Source organism: Aotus nancymaae, unplaced genomic scaffold (genome assembly GCF_030222135.1).
Source record: "Aotus nancymaae isolate 86718 unplaced genomic scaffold, 86718_ANA_hifiasm-v0.15.2.pri h1tg000079l, whole genome shotgun sequence".
Taxonomy (NCBI): domain Eukaryota; kingdom Metazoa; phylum Chordata; class Mammalia; order Primates; family Aotidae; genus Aotus; species Aotus nancymaae.
The window spans coordinates 10,508,896-10,528,091 of NW_026988494.1; the positions used below are offsets into that span (position 1 = coordinate 10,508,896).

The 19,196-nt window shown below is 44.1% G+C and overlaps 1 protein-coding gene across 3 annotated transcripts in view; it reads left to right on the plus strand.

Moving 5' to 3' along the window:
• The window catches only part of MFHAS1 (multifunctional ROCO family signaling regulator 1), a 105,425-nt gene extending 87,739 nt beyond the window's left edge, over positions 1-17,686 (plus strand). Inside the window, exons 2-5 of one of the 3 annotated variants that reach the window (XR_001110009.2) lie at positions 3,787-3,913; positions 11,106-11,216; positions 13,362-13,488; positions 14,681-17,686. Coding sequence is in view for 1 of the 3 variants with exons in the window: in XM_012468762.2 (XP_012324185.1) it covers positions 3,787-3,913; positions 14,681-14,714 (161 nt within the window). In the remaining 2 variants the exon portion in view is untranslated. The remainder of the gene's footprint in view (positions 1-3,786; positions 3,914-11,105; positions 11,217-13,361; positions 13,489-14,680) is intronic. The other 2 variants (XR_001110008.2, XM_012468762.2) reach the window with 2 other exon arrangements.
• The last annotated feature ends 1,510 nt before the right edge of the window (positions 17,687-19,196 follow it).

A 19,196-nucleotide genomic window follows, 5' to 3' on the forward strand; every position in this document is an offset into this window, starting at 1 on the left:
CCTTCATGCTGTTTCCATGGATGGCAGTGCTGCTCGAGATAAGACCCAAACAAAACCAGTTACCTGGCTCTGTGTGACAATGAGTCTGAGGTACAGTTACAGTTGATAACTGAGGCTTAATAGTCTGCTGTATGTTATTTCAAATTCTCTGACAAATGATCTGATCACCAAAAGCTATGACATACTGGCCAAGAAGCCAGCTGTGCCAGGCTGGTGCCAGGGATGGGTGCTGAGGACAGGGGCTTGGCATCCTCAGTTGTTACTCTAGGTGCCCAGGCAGATGAAAGCAGAGGAGCTGGGGCCTGTGTGGAATTAGGACCAGGAGAGAGTTTTCAGGGGAAACCAAAGAAGCCCCATCTGTGTTCAAGCCCTGGGGATGATTTGGGACAAAAGATGCCAGGCAAGGAGCTAGGTGAAGGCAGTCCCAGAAGTAAGGGTGTTAAGAGCCTGGGGTGCCCACAGCACCTTCTCGTTGGAGTCCTAGCTTCTGTGGTACATGATGGGTGGGTTGGTTTACGGACGTGCAGCTCTCTGTGGGACTTGGAGCAAATCTGTTAAACTCAGAGAGCTTCTGACTTATTAATCAATGTTTGGACTGGACACCTTCCAGGTTCCAGTCTGGCTCAAACATGCTGTTACTTCGGTTCATTTCATTACTTGATAAGCATTTAACGTTTACATTTTTAACTTGCATTTTTATATTTCGGGATCTTTTCCTAGCTGGTGTTGAAGTGTAGTTCTCATATCCACATATCCATGATACAAGCTAATGATGCTAAATTAACTTTGTAGCAGTTTGCTGTTTACAGGAGTTTGGTTAAGGAACCCAAATTACATTCAGTTAGTATTGTGCGACACTATATAAAAATGTTCACGTCAGGAAATTAGTGTCTTTCATAAAAGCATAACGCTTAGTTCGCCGGGCGCGGTGGCTCACACCTATAAGCACTTAGGGAGGCCGAGGTGGGTGGATCACAAGGTCAGGAGATCGAGACCATCCTGGCTAAGAGGGTGAAACCCTATCTCTACTAAAATACAAAAAAATTAGCCTGGTATGGTCGCACATGCCTTGTAGTCCCACCTACTTGGGAGGCTGAGGCAGGAGAATTGCTTGAACCTGGGAGGCAGCAGTCACAGTGAGCCGAGATTGTGCCACTGCACTCCAGCCTGCTGACAGGCTGAGATTCTGTCTCAAAAAAAAACATAATAAATAATAAATACTGTTTAGATTGCTCATTTAGGAAAGGTGAGTTCTGGCATAAAGAAGCAGTCCCTACTTTGGGGGAGGCATTAGGCTGGGGGTAAAGAGTAAGGGTCCCAGAAGTGGGTTCCCAAGTTCACATCCCGAGTCTGCCGCTGGTTACCTCCTGGCCCTGGGTATATCACATAACCTCCCTGGGCATTAGCATCCTCATTTGTAAAATGAGGATAAACCCATCTAGGGACATTGTGAAGATTAAACGAGGTATACATTAAAAACTGCGGGCCCCATGCTGTCGTGGGCATGCACTATCACTGTGGGCTTTGTTGGGGATGAGACATTTAGAAATATGGTATTTTTGTTTTGTTTTGCTTTTTGAGAGAGTCTCACTCTGTCGCCCAGGCTGGAGTGCAGTGGCCCCATCTCAGCTCACTTGAAACCTCTGCCTCCCAGGTTCAAGCAATTCTCCTGCCTTAGCTTCCTGACTGGCTGGGATTACGGGCACCTGCCACCATGCCTGGCTGATTTTTGTATTTTTAGTAGAGACAGGGTTTCACCATGTTGGCCAGGCAGGTCTCAAACTCCTGGGCTCAAGCGATCCACCCAGGTCGGCCTCCCAAAGTGCTGGGATTAGAGGCATGAACCACTGCACTCAGCCAAAAATACAGTATTTTGAGGCAAAGGAATTTCGTATCATTTTATGTCAGCAGATACAGTGGTCCCCCTTATGCATGGTTTCACTTCCTGTGATTTCAGTTACCTGCAGTCAACGGTGGTCCAAATACATGTGAATGCAACATAATAATAATTTTGAGAGACCATGTTCACATAACTTTAGTTTTTAATACAATATAGTTATTTTCCTATTTATTGTTATTAATTTCTTACTGTGCCTAATTTATAATTAAACTTTATCATAGGTGACTCTTTATAGGCAAAAAGAGTTTGGTACTGTCCTCAGTTTCTGGGGTTTTGGAACACATCTCCCAGGGATAAAGGGGGATTGCTATTCTTTGGAGTCTCTAGAATTTCAAGTCAGCAATAGAAGTGGTTGGTGCATAGAGGTGAAGTTTTAATTGCAGTAGTGTCTTTCCCCAATTGGTGTACATTTCATGTCCTTAATTTGGTGAACTGTCTTTCTAGAAGCCAGGCATGGTGGCTCACACCTATAATCTCAGCACTTTGGGAGGCTGAGGTGGGAGGATTGCTTGAGGCCAGGAGTTTGAAACCAGCCTGGGAAACATATCGAGACTCCTGTCTCTACAAAAGAAAAAAGTAAAAGGTTAAAAATTTGCCACGTGTGGTGCTGCATACCTGTGGTCCCGCTACTTGAGAGGCTGAGGTGGGAGGATCACTTGAGTCTGGGAGATGAAGGCTGCAGCGAGCTGTGATTAGGCCACTGCACTTCAGCCTGGGTGACAAAGCAAGACCCTGTTTCCAAAACAACAACACAAAATTTAGTTCCTAGGTTTAAGTAGGGCAGTTTGAACAATAACATGTCCCATCATCAGCCAGCAGCTGTTTCTTGGGTACTCTCTGAGAAAGGGCAGGGTGCCCTGGGTATATAGATGACAGAATGGAAGTCATCACTGCTTTTAGAGATTTAATGATCTCGTTGAAGAGACGTTACATCCAGTTTCATGCAGAGTAATGGTCTTCCTTTAGGTATTGTGGTAATCCATTAGGTTAATTATGTGTTTTTACTAGACTTATTAGATACTGTGTGTCAGTGCATCTACTTCACACATACCTATCAGGGCTGTCCCCTTGCCTGGAGGAGGCTGGGCTGATCTTAGGCTGTTTGTCCCCCCCCTCTTTTTTTTATTTGAGACAGTCTTGCTCTGTCACTCAGGCTGGAGTGCAATGGCACGATCTCGGCTTATTGCAACTTCCCCCAGGTTCAATCGATTCTCCTGCCTCAGCCTCTTGAGTAGCTAGGATTACAGGCAGTGCCACACGCCCGGCTAATTTTTGTATTTTGAGTAGAGACGGGGTTTCATCATGTTGGTCAGGCTAATCTCAGACTCCTGACCTCGTGATCCGCCTGCCTCGGCCTCCCAAAGTGCTGGGATTACAGGCATGAGCCACCGCGCCCAGCCGTGTTTGCCTTTTTAACACCTTTAGTCTGCTGTGTTTCCAGATCATTTATACAGGGCTTTGTTGAATGGTTGCTATAGTCTGCTTGAGTCCCATCTGCCCCAAATCCTAATTATGAACACCTCCTTGGCAGCCCTTGCTTCAGAGGGCTCTGGGGACCCTGGCTCAGTCAGTGACATCTAGATAAAGATCCCTGCAGTCAGTCTGTTAGCAGGAAGGTGAGCAGAGCAGCGACAAACAGATGCTGTCTTTGTCTAGTGTGGGCCTTCCTGCCGTAACCATGAGAGTTTTCTCCACGGTGACACAGAGGAGAATTTGTGCATTGGAGCCGGCGCCCAGGCAATTCTGCTGTTGATGGTTGCACATTTGTTCTCAAACCCTTTGCTGCTTCACTTCTGCCCTTCTCCCTGTGTTCCCATCCCAAAGCAGTGCTTTCTTTGTAATTTAGGGCACATCTCCCTAACACACTTCTCTCTCTCCTCCTGCAGGGGAGTTGCTGAGTCAGCCCAGACCAGAAGGAGTGGCAGAGATCATTTGCCCCAAGAACGGCAGCGAGCGAGTGAATGTTGCCTTGGTTTACCCACCCACGCCGACTGTGATCAGCCCCTGTTCCAAGTGAGTTCTCAAAGTCCCTCTGGCCCCTAGACCTGGCTCCTGATCCTAGCTCCATAGATATGACAACAAAAATCCAACTTAAACTGCATCTGCACAAATCTTGAAAAGTCCTAACAGACAGAATTCTTCTACATGACATCAGCATCATGACTTATGCAGCTAAACAGGAACTTCTGTTTCCTCTTTATGATTTTTTTTTTTACTTTTGCTGATAAAGTCAGAACATTTTTTAACAGCCTCATTGAGATGTCATTCACATGTCACAGTTCACTTATCTGCAGTATACAGTTCATTGGTTTTTAGTTTATTTGCAGGTATATGCAAGCAAGAACATACTTTTTGATGGGCAGTCTTAACTCTGTTATTGCAGAATTAAGTTGGTTCCTATTTAAAAAACAGTGCAGATCCATTCCACGAGTGAAGCCTGCAGAAAATCAGTAATAGATTGTTTTTTGTTGCATGGTTCTGATTTTTGAGTCAGTCCCTGAAAATCAAAGCCTGTGCAGTTCGCCACCGCCTTGCCCCAAAATGGACTCAAAGACAGAGAATGTACATATGCAAAGTTAACTTTTGGATAGATCGTGAGCTTACTATTCTAGATGGCACTCATCCTGTTTGGGTTTTGTGTATGTGTGTTTTTTGTAATAAGAACCAAAGAAGGCCAGGCACAGTGGCTCACGCCTGTAATCCCAGCACTTTGGGAGGCCGAGGCAGGTGGATCACGAGGTCAGGAGTTCAACACCAGCCTGGCCAAATGGAGAAACCCTGTCTCTACTAAAAATACAAAACTAGCCGGATGTGATGGTGCATGCCTGTAACCCCAGCTACTTGGGAGGTTGAGGCAGGAGAATCACTTGAACCTGGGAGGCAGAGGTTGCGGTGAGCTGAGATTGCACCATTGCACTCCAGCCTGGACAACAAGAGTGAAACTCCGTAAAACAAACAAACAAACAAAAACAACAACCAAAGAGGCCACTTTTAAAGCAGCAGCCACAGATCTTTTTGGGTCAAATCTCGTTATCTGGGTGATGTCAGCAACATGATTTCTCCAGCAAAATACTCATATCCATGCAGCAAACTTGACTTTTCTTCCTAGCTGGTCACATGGAATTTTTTAATGAAAAAATTATATATGACTCTAAGCTTTTTTTTAGGGAGATCGGAAAGTGTGCAGCTTAGGAATTGTGACCTGTCATCTCCTCTTAGGAAAGTCACTGTCCAGCTGCCTTCCAGGGCAGTATGACAGGTGTCCTTGGCTTGTCCCTGACATGGCAGCTTCCCTGCCTTTGGTGTGCTCCCTGCAAAGCGAGGGTTCCCGGTGGCATCCTCATTCATTAGCTGCTGCAGTAGAAGTAGAGGGCACTCGACTCAGTGCCCCCTTTTCTCCAAACTGAGCAACTCATTACAGAGAACATCCCTAATCTATCCTTGCTGGAAAATATCACTGACACCCAAGGGAAACTCTAATCTAATGCCCTTATATTCAGACTACTATTTAACTATCATGTGCATAGCTTAATTTATCACTAACAGACATTGTGAATCTTGAGGTGCTTCTTAAATATTAAAATAGGATTACAGAGTAATTATTAGGTTGGTGCAAAAGTAATTGCTCACTTACTTTTGTACCGATCTAATATTAACCAGAATAGCCCCTGTCCTGAACATATCAAACAACAGAAATTTTATTGTTTTTTTGAATTTCTTTGAAACTATACACATTGGTCCCTTTCTTTCAGATACACCTGGGTGAGGATGGATAAAGAGATATTATATATTTTCTTTTTCTTCTTTTTTTTTTTGTTTTTTTGATACTCACTAAGTTCTTAAAGCTCAAGGGGATATTAGAGAACCAGCAGGATATGAAACAAAGGAAACAAAAATTCAGTGTACTTTGCATTGGCACAAACTTTCCAGAGCCGAGAGAGAGGTGAATCTATTGTTTTGCCTTAGCCACATGCTGTCGAATAGGCAAGACAGAGGTAGGGGTTAAAATATCCATTTGTACGAGAAACCTTCCTGGCACTGAGCCAGCTTTATCATTGTTTTCCCACGGGCTGCTTCTTGTACTGCCACAGAAAGACCACATTTATAGCAGCTTGAAAAAACTGTTATCAGCCTCTCTCTCAACAGCGTATTGAACCCAAATGAACAAGCAGCCTCAAAGCCTTAGGTAAGCAGTGATACATAGCCGCAGACATCTAGATCCTGAGGGAGCCTCCTTAGGGATTGAACCACTTTTGACCTAGCTATCGGAATCATTTTATTTTGAAACAGGTTAAAAAAAAAAGCCTCATGAAATGGATGACAGCATTGCAATATAATTCTCAACTCTAAATTAAGGAATGTTCTCTAAATAGGAAAGTTTCGTCCTAGAAAGACATTTCTTGGAAATTGCCATGTTTTAGTGCAGCTGCAAGGGGGAAATGATCTCTTGTGTGACTTTATAGGAAAGCACACATAGATTTGAAGTCTGTGCTCGTGCTGCCCATGTTCCCCACCTTCACCCCCTTAAGCACTCACAGCTTACATCCATGAACACAAAACAAAAACTAACACATGTGGAGTCGGGCCAGGCTCCATGGAAGGTCCCATTTTTGAGTGGATGACAATGTATCGGAAGTGGGAGAATTGGAGGGAGGGATCAATGAGGATAGCTGGCCGGGAAGGTAGCCATTTAGTTAACACAGCTTGGGCCTGAGCCCGAGACTTGGGGTCCCAGCGGGCATTAGACATTGGAAGTCTGGGGCTCTTGCACTGGCTTTCACCTCCAGCCAAGGTAACTTAAGCAGGTCACCATAGAGATCAGGTTTTTGTTTGTTTGTTTTGACAAAGGGTCTCATTCTGTCATCCAGGCTGGAGTGCAGTGGTGCCATCTTGCAACCTCTGCCTTCATGGTTCAAGTGATTCTCCTGCCTCAGCCTCCTGAGTAGCTTGGACTACATGCACACACCATCATACCTGGCTAATTTTTTTCTATTTTTTGGTAGAGACAGGGTTTCACCATGTTGGCTGGGCTGGTCTCTAACTCCTAACCTCAAGTGATCTACCTGTCTCAGCCTCCCAAAGTGCTGGGATTATAGGCATGAGCCATCGTGCCTGGCCAAGGTCAGGTTTTCTTAATCAGGCATGTAAGGTAGAATTTCTCAGGGAAGAGACCAGGCATGGGTCATTAAAAAAACAAAAGAAGTCACCTAGATGAGCCTAACATGTGTACGCTGGACTTTCTGATGGTTCAGTTCCAGCCCATGCCTCTAAGGGTGGGCTCCCTGGCCAGTGAGGCCTTAGGTCTGCTCTGTGGTCAATAACTATTCTGTGGCACAAAGGCACAACTGTCTGTGCCGCCTGCTGTCTGTCAGTCCCTGCCACCCTCAGGTAGGGTGAAACTATCACTTACTGTTCAAATCAGGAGAGGATTGAGAGTGATGGGAAGGCTGTCAGTCATGCTGGGATGATGGGTACCCACCAGAAGGCTCCCAGATACACCAGAATAATCACCCTACTCTTCGGTGGCTGATCTAGATCTTATGGTGGTTTTTAAAAAGACATTCCAAGCTCTTCTTTAACTGGTTTACCTCTCTCCTTTATTGGTCAAATCAGAGACTTGTCATTTAATGACCTGCTTGTGACCGTGTGTAAAGCTAGTGCTGCTGCAATGCTTTCTCTATAAAGAAGAAACCATAGATGACTGTTATCTGATTGGCCTTTTTAAATGAACGCCAAGCTTTTCCATTTCTCATTTTAAAAAATTTCTATATATTTTATTCTCCCATAAGGAGAGACAGAGAATAAGGAATAGGTTTTTGATTTTTTGTGTTTTTTTTTTTTGAGACGGAGTTTTGCTCTTGTTGCCCAGGCTGGAGTGCAGTGGCGCGATCTCTGCTCACCGCAATCACTGCCTCACGGGTTCAAGTGATTCTCCTGCCTTAGTCTCCCGAGTAGCTGGGATTACAGGCATGCGCCATCACGCCTGGCTAATATTGTATTTTTAGCAGAGATGGGGTTTATCCATGTTGGTCAGTCTGGTCTCAAACTCCCGACCTCAGGTAATCGCCCAATCTTGACCTCCCAAAGTGCTGGGATTACAGGCGTGAGCTGCCACACCTGGCTTTGTTTTAAGAACATGATTTGGCTGGGCGCGGTGACTCAGGCCTGTAATTCCAGCACTTTGGGAGGCTGAGGCGGGTGGATCACGAGGTCAAGAGATGGAGACCATCCTGGTCCACAAGGTGAAACTGCGTCTCTACTAAAAATACAAAAATTAGCTGGGCATGGTGGCGCATGCCTGTAGTCCCAGCTACTCGGGAGGCTGAGGCAGGAGAATTGCTTGAACCCAGGAGGCAGAGGTTGCGGTGAGCTGAGATCGAGCCACTACACTCCAGCCTGTGTAACAAGAGCGAAACTCCATCTCGAAAAGAAAAAAAAAACAGAACATGATTTACTCTTATAACTTGTCTCAGTGGTTTGGTGGTTGAGGTCTCCACCAGCATTTCATTGAGAGGTTACAGGAACAGGGGAAATGCCTCCCCTTCTGCACCTCACCCTCCAGGGAGAAACAGGAGCTGAATGGCTTCTTATCCTCTTTGGTGATTATCAGATAGAAATGTGAGTAATTTCCATGCTTTGGATATCTCTAGTTGATTTTTGGGGATATCTGCATTTAAGATGAGGTGGACATTCATCTTGTAGCAGATTTGCCTGGGTTGCTCTGAAAAAATCTGACTTCCTCAAGGCTACAGATTGTGACATATACATTTGTAAAAGCTTTATTGATGTATAATTTCCATACCATAAAACTCTCCCTTGCAATAATTAACGTATTTACAGAGGTGTGTTTATACAACCATCACCACAATCTAATTTCAGAACATTTTCTTCACCCCAAAAAGAAACCTTGTGCCTATTTGCAGTTAACTTGTGTCTTACCCAACACCTAGTTCATGGAGTCAGTAAATATTTTTAGTGTCACTTTCAGGAATAGTTTTCTGGCCGGTTTGTTGGTATGAAGCAGATTTTTGAGGTTTTTTGTTTTTGGGGTTTTTTTTTGAGAGAGAGTCTCACTCCTTCACCCAGGCTGGAGCACACTGGTGTGATCTTGGCTCACTGCAACCTCTGCCCCCCGGGAGTTCCAGTGATTCTCCTGCCTCAGCCCGCCCAAGTAACTGGGACTACAGGTATGCGCCACCATTCCTGCCTGATTTTTGTATTTTTAGTAGAGATGGGGTTTTACCATCTTGGTCAGGCTGGTGTCGAACTCCTAACTCAGGTGATCCTTCCACCTCAGCCTCCCAGAGTGTTAGGATTACAAGTGTGAGCCACACACCTGGCCTAGATTTCTGAAATTTAAAGATCTCTTTAAATATATTATCATAAACATATTATCTCTGGCACAGTTCAGTCTAAAGACAGTGGCTTGTCTTGCTCCTCCCAATGCCAGCTTCCTATTTCCTAGACAGTGGAGAGGAGCTGGAGCTGATTAGAGAGCTCCTCCTTTAGATCTTCATCACAGCCTAATTGAACCCTAGATATTTCGGGGGTCCTGAGCCTTGACATTAGGAGTCAAAATACAGAGCAAAAATATACTTCTGGTGGGCAAGGTAGGAAGCAAGTAGAATGCATAATCTTTTAAAACTTTTATTTGGTAATTCATGTCTCTGTTCAGTTACTCCATCCAGATAAGGTTGAGACCCAATATTCTAATTCCCAGGGAGCGTGAGAGCTTCTCTGGACAAATGGCAGCTTGCCAGTTGCATTTCATTTGTAGGGATCCTGCAGAATGCTTCTCTTTCTCCTTCTAAAGAGCATTAGAGCAACTCCCTCCTATACCAAACTGAAGACTCTATGATAACCTGCCAGATAACCCAGTTTATCTACTGATGTTTGTGTAAAAGACCAAGAAAATTTAACAGGTCATCATATGAGAATGTTTTACCTTGAGGCATTACTGGAATGCAGCCCACATTCTAACATGTGGTTCGTTAATGGACTGACCTTTGCATATACAGGAAATGCACATGTGTCATTCTTATTTCCCGACAGTTGCATTTCTCCTGCAGTAGTTCTGTATCTGTCTGTGCTCCATGATTTGGGGAGTGGTGGGAGTTCTGAAACGGAAGAAGGAAGTTCATTCTGATTTTGGCTGATCATGTGTTACAGAATTAGCAAAAAAAAAAAAAAAAAAGGGAGGGGGGAGTGGTTTGAAAATTGTTGAGCTGGCCAGGCGTGGTGGCTCACACCTGTAATCCCAGCACTTTGGGAGGCCTAGGCGGGCGGATCACAAGGTCAAGAGATTGAGACCATCCTGGCTAACACAGTGAAACGCCGTCTCTACTAAAAATACAAAAAAATTAGCTGGGCATGGTGGCACAAGTCTGTGGTCCCAGCTACTCGGGAGGCTGAGGTGGAAGAATCGCCTGAACCCAGGAGGCGGAGGTTGCAGTCAGCCGAGATTGCGCCACTGCCCTCCAGCCTGGTGACAGAGCAAGACTCCGTCTCAAAAAAAAAAAAAAAAAAAAAAAAAAAGATTGTTGAGCTAAGCTTTCCTTTTTTAGAAAGTATTAATAATAATCAAGGGGAAGGCTGAGTTATTGCATTTCAAAATTCCCTTTTAAAATCTTGAATTATTGCCTATATACTGTAGAGTTCCCATTCAAGCAAGATCCCCACTAAATTCCAGTTACTTGCTGTTTGTAAGTATTCTGAAAAGCACTGTGATTACTTTGCACAGGAATTTTGGCAGTAACATCATTTTGACATAAAGATATTTAAGCCCAATCACAGTAGCCTTTCTTAAAAAGCAGAATGAAGTCTGTAGCCTTTGGATCACCAAATAAACAAGCCATGTATGTCTAACAACACACAAATTAGTTAGTATGGACTTGATAAAATATTTTTAAAAAGCAGTGTCATTAGATGAATTAGGTAGCCTTCATCACAGTGGAGAATTTTTCACTGACCACAGAATTTTAAAATATAGAGGGTGAGATGGGATGGTATTTTATAAGAAAAGGCCACATGTGGAGGTTGCCTGTCGGAGGTATCCCATTTATTTGCATTGATCTGTTTTGTGCTCTGCAAGGAATGATACAGCTCTTTGCCTTGCTATTTTAACAGGCTAGGGGAATTGTGTTTCTGTAATTATTTAGTCTCCCATCAGCCACATTGATACTGGAATTTTTCCCTCTCTGCTTAGGTATCTTCATACTTTCTTGGAAAATTAAGTGGAAAAGATAGTGCTTCTTTTCCTTATGCCATCATTTTTACTGTACCCAAACTGTGACTTTAGGAGCACCAATTTTTAAGGGTAAGTCTCCATGAAGCAGAGAGCATTTCTTAAATAGGTAAGGCCTTCTTGAGGACTTGGAGTGTTTAGGGGGGCTATGGGGTGTTGGGATGCAGAAATTCTGGAGAACAGGAATCCTAAGATGACAGTCCTTTACTTCTCTAGAATCAAGTTGCATATGGGAATTAGGAAGAAGGGAACTGCTTGACTTTTGCTTAATTTACTATGATACTGCATAGACAGTGATCTTAGATCCTTGTTCGAAAAAGGAAGTCATTCTAAAAAAATTCTACTGTTACGCAGGAATAAAACATCAGGTGGATCCACACCTTCAGGAACTACACAGGGAAGCACCAGAGGTGGTCACAAGGCAGGGAGAGGGAGGGACTGGGGGCAGGAGGGGAGGAGTGGGCAAGGCCTGGTAAGTAGGTCAAGACAGGTTCATCTGAATAATCTCAGTGGCCCCAGGGCATAGGGGTTGCCTTAGTTGTCTTGTACCTGGCTCTGGGGTGATTAGGGCAGGTGGATGGTGGCCTGGAGTGTGAGAGCCAGTAAAGGAGGTGTTCAGGGTGTGGGTTCAGGATTAGTTGGTTTGTATTTGAAGAGTGTACTCTGGGCAAGTTGTTTTACCATCTCTAGGAATTGTCTAGGAGGAGGAACAGTCCCTCCAGGGTCTGCAAGGCCCCAGATAGGAAAGCATCAGAATACAGAAAATGAAAAACATGGTTAATATTACATGTCATGGCTTCAGTTTCAGCCTAAATGCCTCAGTACCTTGAGTCATCATTTCTTTGTTGCATCCCAGGAAGGGCAGCTTTCAATTCTCTAACCTGGGAAGACTCAGGGTCTGGGCCCCCCAGGCCGGCCTCTCCCTTCAGCTCTGGACCTCTGTTTCCAGCGTCTCACCTGGAGCATCCCGGGCTGTCCTGTAGGCTTCACAGGTGTACAGCTGAATGTATTGTCTTACTCCCCTAAAGTTCTTCCTCAGTCTGTGCCCTGTTTTGGGTAATGGGGTAGCTTTGCACATTGGCCCCAAGCTAGGAGTAGTGAGCCTCAACACCTTCCTCTGCTTTCTTCCCTATATGTAGTAATTCTCCAGCACCTTTTATCCCGTCCCATCAGTGCCCTGACATGAATGAATTTGACCCATATCTTCAGCTGCAGACTTGGGCTTCCCTTTCGGGCCTGACACCCCCAGCCACCACTTCGCCCATCTCTGCCAAGGTTCCTGTGACTGAGTTTCAGCTGGCCGCCTGCTCGCTTATCTTTTTTGTCCTTCAGACCAACATTAATTATCTTTTAACATCAGATCCCATCACATCTCTCTCTCTTGAAAAGCCTTGGATGGCTTCCTGGTGATTACAGGCTCAAGTTCAAACTCCTGGGCATGGCCCTGCACAATCAGACCCCAGCCACTCTGCCAACACACGGTACATTCCCTTACCATGGGAGGTCCACCATGGTGTCCCCTGGCTGCCTGCTGCCCTTCTCCTCCTACCTTGGTTGCTGAGGCCAACGTCATATGCCAGCTCCTCTGGGAAGCCTCCCCTAGCCCTCCTAACTATAATCGGTCACTCTGTTCTTCTCATCTCCTCAATACTTTTTTGTTTGAGACAGTCTTGCTCTCTGTTACACCCCAGTCTGGGGTGTAGTGGCACAATCTTGGTTTACTGCAACCTCCACCTCCTGGATTCAAGCAATTCTCCTGCCTTAGCCTCCCAGGCAGGCACCACCACACCCAACTAATTTTGTATTTTTAGTAGAGACAGGGTTTTGCCATATTGGCCAGGCTTGTCTCAAATTCCCGACCTCAGGTGATCTGCCTGCCTCGTCCTGCCAAAGTACTGGGGTTACAGGTGTGAGCTGCTGTGCCTGGCCTTCCTCAAAACTTTGTATATACCTCTTTTGATAATGATTTCATAGCATCTTGGCTACTTTTTACCTGTGACTTTTTCATCACATCTGATGTATCATTCATTCAACCAATCTTTGTTGAGTAATTATCCTCTAGTAGGCATTGGCCGGGTGTTGAGAATATGTAAAGAACTAGATCAGATCCTGCCCTCCAGAACCTAATAGCATCTTTGGGGAAGATGAGAATCAGTCATAACCAGACAGACTTGTCAGAGTCTAATTATAATTGAAACATGGTACCTGCCATGATAGGTGCATGAACAGAGTCCTGTCCTGTAAGCACAGGGAACAAAGAACTCTACCAGGAAGAATCAGGAGAAGTTCCAGGAAGGAGGAGGACAAGTTTATTGAGATACAGAAGTAGGGAGAAACAGAGAAGGTTGGTGATTTTGATGGTTGTTTTCTCTAAGATCTCAAATGTGGAAAATGGCATAGATGTGAAAAACTTTTCAAACTGGTTGAACAGTGGGATATTCCCTCTAGGTGCCCTTGATGAGGTACTCTTGTGTTTCTCAGTCTTCCATGTAGCCCAGGGAGCAGACAGCCATGCACGACTGTCTGCATTTCGAAAGATTTGTTAGATTCAGTGGGAAAATGTTTATATAGCACATCTCCCACGTGAACCCAAAACTCACACCACCAAAGTTAACTGCTTGATGGAGATTTGTGTTTTTACGCTGCCATCCTCCTTACAGTTAGATTTATTACATTATTAATTGAATTTGAGGCAGTTTTCAAAACCATCTCTTTCAGGAGTTTACTGTATTAATAGGCATTCAAAAAATTCTCACGGCAGAGTGCCGTAGAAATGTGAAACTCTTCCCTGGAGCTCCAAATATCCAACTTCTCTTTTAGCTTTCAAGCATGCTGTGGAGTCAGATCACCCTAGTGAAAGGCCTGGCTCTGCCACTTGCTAGTATGTACCCTTGGGGAAGTTATTTCACCTTTTGGAACCTTAGTGTCCTTCTTAGTAAGATGCTGAGTAAGATGGAGCTTACTTGGTGGGATTGTTAGGAATTGAAGATAAATAATGCACTAGAGTGAACAACCTAACTCCTGGCATGTAGTTAGTAAATGGAAGGGATTTTTTGTTGTTGTTTTTTGTTTTTTGGTGATGTCATTAGTACCATGCTTGAATGAGCCCATGACTGAATCTTGTATGGACTGATAATTCAGCATCTGCCTAAGACACTTCTCCAGTGTCCATGAAATCAAACAGTGTCTCTCCTAACAAGAGATGAGGGACTGGAGGAAACAAATCATAACTTCTTTTTCCTGTCCTTTCAATATCTTTGTATATTTTACTAAAAGTTGTTTTAAAAACCACTTTCAAAAACATCCCATCATATGTCATTGTAAAAACATTTGATAGTTTTTCCACTTACCATTTTATCGGAACTGAACGCCACTTTATTTGCCAAGGCTGCAGTAGTGTCTTCATTCTATAGTCATCAAACTCCAGATTTTCATGGACAACCTCACTTACAACGTTTTAAGTAAAATCATGCTTTTTAGTGTGGACAGACATCTCACTTGTCATTTCTCTGCTTTCTTCTTGTCCACCCATACAGGAAGAACGTTGGTGAAAAGCACAGAAACCAGTGACTTTTGTGGCTGTGGAATTTCCTTGGAGAAAAGAGAGCATTCAAACACCTGGACCATCTTTTGCACCTGGCATATCCTCTGCACTCCACCCGCCCAGCGTGTTCTGTGAACTTGAGTGACAAAGCGTGCTTGCAGGGGGCTTTTCAAAAGACTGGGGAAGAGGTGTGGAGAGGGGTGGTGGGGAAGCATGGGCAAGAACATGGAGCAAATGTTTTACAACCTGAACCTCAGAACTGTGATCCTCCGAGGAGCGCGCTACTTGAAGAAAAGAAAAAAAAATTCAAATGGCTTCTCAGGGATTTTGTTTTTCGTGCACATATAAGCCATAGTTACAGTACAGGTGGCAGTATTTAGAGCACTCAGATTTCAGTTCTGTTAAATGTGAAAGAGGGATCGACTGACGTTCATTGCTGTTCTGTAACTAGTGTAAAATATGTATATGTTTATCTTTATTTTTATAATATGCAAATACATTTAAATTTATACAGTTTGAAGCTTCTAGCGTTAGTTCACACTGGGTGCAATATTCTGCATGAGAACTGTGCCAAGATGGGGCTGATTTCTTATTTTAGTATAAGACGTTTTTGTTTTATCTTTATTCTTTAATCCTCCTCAGATTAAAAAAAAAACCTCTCTATTAGCCCATGGATTAAGTGTTGGTTCATAGAGATCGCCAGTGATCAGAATGAACCTTAAATGTGCACTTCAGACCGTGTCCCTTCCCTTCTTTTCAATAAAGGTCCCTGCCTATGTAAATCGCCGGGCACGCTGGTGGGAAATCCTTTGTTTTCCACACGTGTTATTAGTGCCAGGCAGAGATGGGGCACACTTAAGGGGCCAAAGAGGACAAAAAGTCCATGCAAAACTTGAGTCTGTTAATGGCTTAAGATAACCAGGAGTCAGTTCTGAATCTTACAAAGTGCCCTGCCTAATAAGGACCTCATTTGGCCGAGCACTTGGCAAACATATTACTTATTAGCAGAGCTCTTTGCAGACCTTCCACATCTGGCTGTCAGACCTTACAGTAGTGAATTTAGGCTCTGGTTATGCTCATTGGAGAGCATAATCCCACACGGGTTATTTATAAATGCAGAGCCTCTGATTGGATGGTCTCCTGCCAAGAACTAGTAAAACCCTCTTGTAAAAAAACCTTCACGAGGCAAAACTTAAAAAGAAAACCAAACAAATTGCTCTCCATTTTGCTTTTTACTGGGGCCAAACAGCATATGCTACAGTAGTAACACGTTTTTTGGAGAATGTAAAGAGCACTGTTTACATTTACCTCCTCTGTGTGTTGATTGAAAATGTATAAAACTGACTGCTTCTCGCCAGTGTCAGACAAGAAGAGTGAGTTGCTGGTACTCACTACTCTTGCTTCTTTTGTAAAGTATTAACTCTTAGAAGGCCACAGTATACAAAGTCTCAACATGTTTTTTAAAAGAAATAACGAGGCCGGGCGCGGTGGCTCAAGCCTGTAATCCCAGCACTTTGGGAGGCCGAGGCGGGTGGATCACGAGGTCAAGAGATCGAGACCATCCTGGTCAACATGGTGAAACCCTGTCTCTACTATAAATACAAAAAATTAGCTGGGCATGGTGGCGCGTGCCTGTAATCCCAGCTACTCAGGAGGCTGAGGCAGGAGAATTGCTTGAACCCAGGAGGCGGAGGTTGTGGTGAGCCGAGATCGCTCCATTGCACTCCAGCCTGGGTAACAAGAGTGAAACTCCGTCTCAAAAAAAAAAAAAAAAGAAAGAATGAGCAAGCGGCTGTCTTGCTAGAAATCACAAACTGATTCTTGTAGAATGTTTTGTGGCCCAGGAGTTAACTTCACTGACTCCAGAACCTGCAGTTCAGAGAATGATTTCTTAGGATCATAAAAATAAATGGAATCAGACTATTTTTGCATTTTTTTAGTACTTGAATAGGACTCCTTCAGTTTGAGATTTCATTTTCTTTGAGAACACAATCACAAGATTAATCTGGTTAGTCCTTTTGTCACAGTTCTCATGTGCATGTGCGCGTCTGTGTGTGCGTGTGTGTAAAACTGGAATGGTAACATTTAATTGCTTTTTGGACCATTGAATAGTTGGGCAGTAAGAATTTTTTAATTGGCATGAGACAGTTCCTCAACTGTCAAATTAACCAACTTTGACCAGTATTTTTAAAAAGGCTTATTTGTATGATGTTGGGGCTAACTCCCCGGGGACCATATTAAATGACAAAAATCCTCCTTTGGGCGACACACCCTGCAAAGTATTTACTGTTATCATGAACATAGACACCCACATTCTTAATATCTGATATTTTTGACAAGTGATGTTTTGTGCTGTCATCTGAACCCTAGAGAAGCAGTGTCAGAGGAAATCGTGGTGTCACATGTGTCTTAGCAAAAGGCTTACCGTGATAGAGGATCATGTGACCAAAAGATGCTCCAGAGAAACTTGAGACTTTGCTTCAGGGTGGGAGGAGGGTTGGAGATACAGAAATCACTCTGCTCTACAGGAATCTTTGGCTGTCTATGCAAGAAATTCCATTTTCTCTTTCAACACCTGGAAAGACACAGAGGCCACTGAGGCGGACAGGCGATTCAGTAAGCACAAGAGGGACGTTTTCCAAGCAGGGCGTCCCCTGCCTCTCAAACAAATGACCTCCAAGTTTGTTAGGGTTTCTATTCCTGCAACTTGTGGTATCAAAACCACTTCCTGGAATTGTCCATGCACTGCCAAAATAAATGTTTTCCCCCCTTCTAAGAAAAAAAAATTACAGTGCTCATATTTGACACTTGTGTACTGGACTCTTTTGAATGAATAAAAAGGAAAGGGTTTGGTGTAATTCCTGATGGGATGTGTGTTGTTTTTCATGCCATGGTTTGTGAATTGTAATTGTGGTTTCCCATTTCGTTGTTGTAACTCGGCAGAAATTAAAAAAACAAAAAACAAATAAAAATACCAAGAAATGTTAAAGCAATTTTATTCCCAGAGCTTCATTATTTCTGATTTTGTTCATTTGTTTTTGGTTTTAATTCTATCAGTTAAGGAATTGTGACATGGTAAAAAGCCCCATAAACCTGCATACCTCAACCATACCTCGACTTTCTGTTGAAACTCTTTGTAACCCAAATGTGACAGGCAAGCAGTCCAAACCCACGCCATCTTGGCCCCTGCAACTTGTAATTTCCACCCTACCCAGAAAATGTGTAAACAAATGCTTATCATAACTTTTGTGAACCACTTAAGTAACAATCAGAATGTCAAAAGTCCCCTGGCCCTCAGAATGTCCGGAGCCGCTCACCCTCATCTTCGCCCAGGAATCCACTGGAATGTCCAGAGCCCCTCACCCTCATCTCCACCCAGGAGGTGATTTACAGAATCTACTAGCCCTCAGAATGTCTAAAGTCCCTCACCCCCACCCCTGCCCCTCACCCTCACTCCCAAGGTGGTTATATGGGTATAAAAAATCTTAACACCCTCCTTTAGGGGTCACAGGTTGGAGAGACGTGAGTCCTCCCTGGCCACTGGCAATAAAGACCATGCAATTTGGCAAAATATTGGCTTTGTGGTAACTTTCTATGCTCACTCCACTACAACATTTTGGAGGCCTCAGAGAGATTTTTAATCTTTGTCCATCACCAAAGCCATCACAGAGTCTCACCCAGGCAGCCGCTCCCACCTCAGGGACCTCTAGGGGAGGCTCCCCCAAGATGTTCCAGGGCCCCATAGTTCTGGCCCTGTGGAGGATGAGAGGCTACCTGGACGACATTCACCCGAAATTCCTCAGGGTCCCAGGAACCTCCAGAGGTAAGTCAGCTCTCAGCACAGGTCCATCAGGGGAGCCTGAGTCGGGGGACCAGATGCGGTCATTGCAACTCTGACCAGGCAAGCCTACCATGAGATGTCACTGGAGGCTCAGGTTGCCTCACTGGAGGCTCGGGTAATTGAGTTTTTGATTGTTTTCATAACATCGATGTGTGTGAGAGAGTGAGCATGTATATATGTAGTCCCACGGCTGGAAGGCTATGGGGCTTGTATGGACCTTCACCTGTGGTTCCATGGGGACGTCATAAGGCATAACAATGATTCATCTCAGAACTGAAAATTCTGAGGTGACCAGGCCCAGGGTTTATAAGGGTACACCTTAGCCAAGATGCTCTGAAACATCCCTCCTGGGACGTGGCCGGGCAGGCATCAGACTGGTCTCCCATCTGGGGAGCACCCAACCTTTGCCTGTCAATCCTGTATGTGGTTCTGTCTTTACTGTAAATTCACCAGTTTTGTTAGACTCCTGTTGGCTGATATACAGTGGTTTGAGCCTGTTACTCTTGAGGTAAATAATATTCTCCATTGGCTAAGTGACCATTAACTTCAAGGAACTCTAATTGAGCTTACACTCCTGGAAATAATTCTGTTCCCTTTCCTTTTCTTCTTCTTATTCTATCATTAAGACCTCATTCATCATTTTTTTCATGTCCTAGAGAAAATTCTC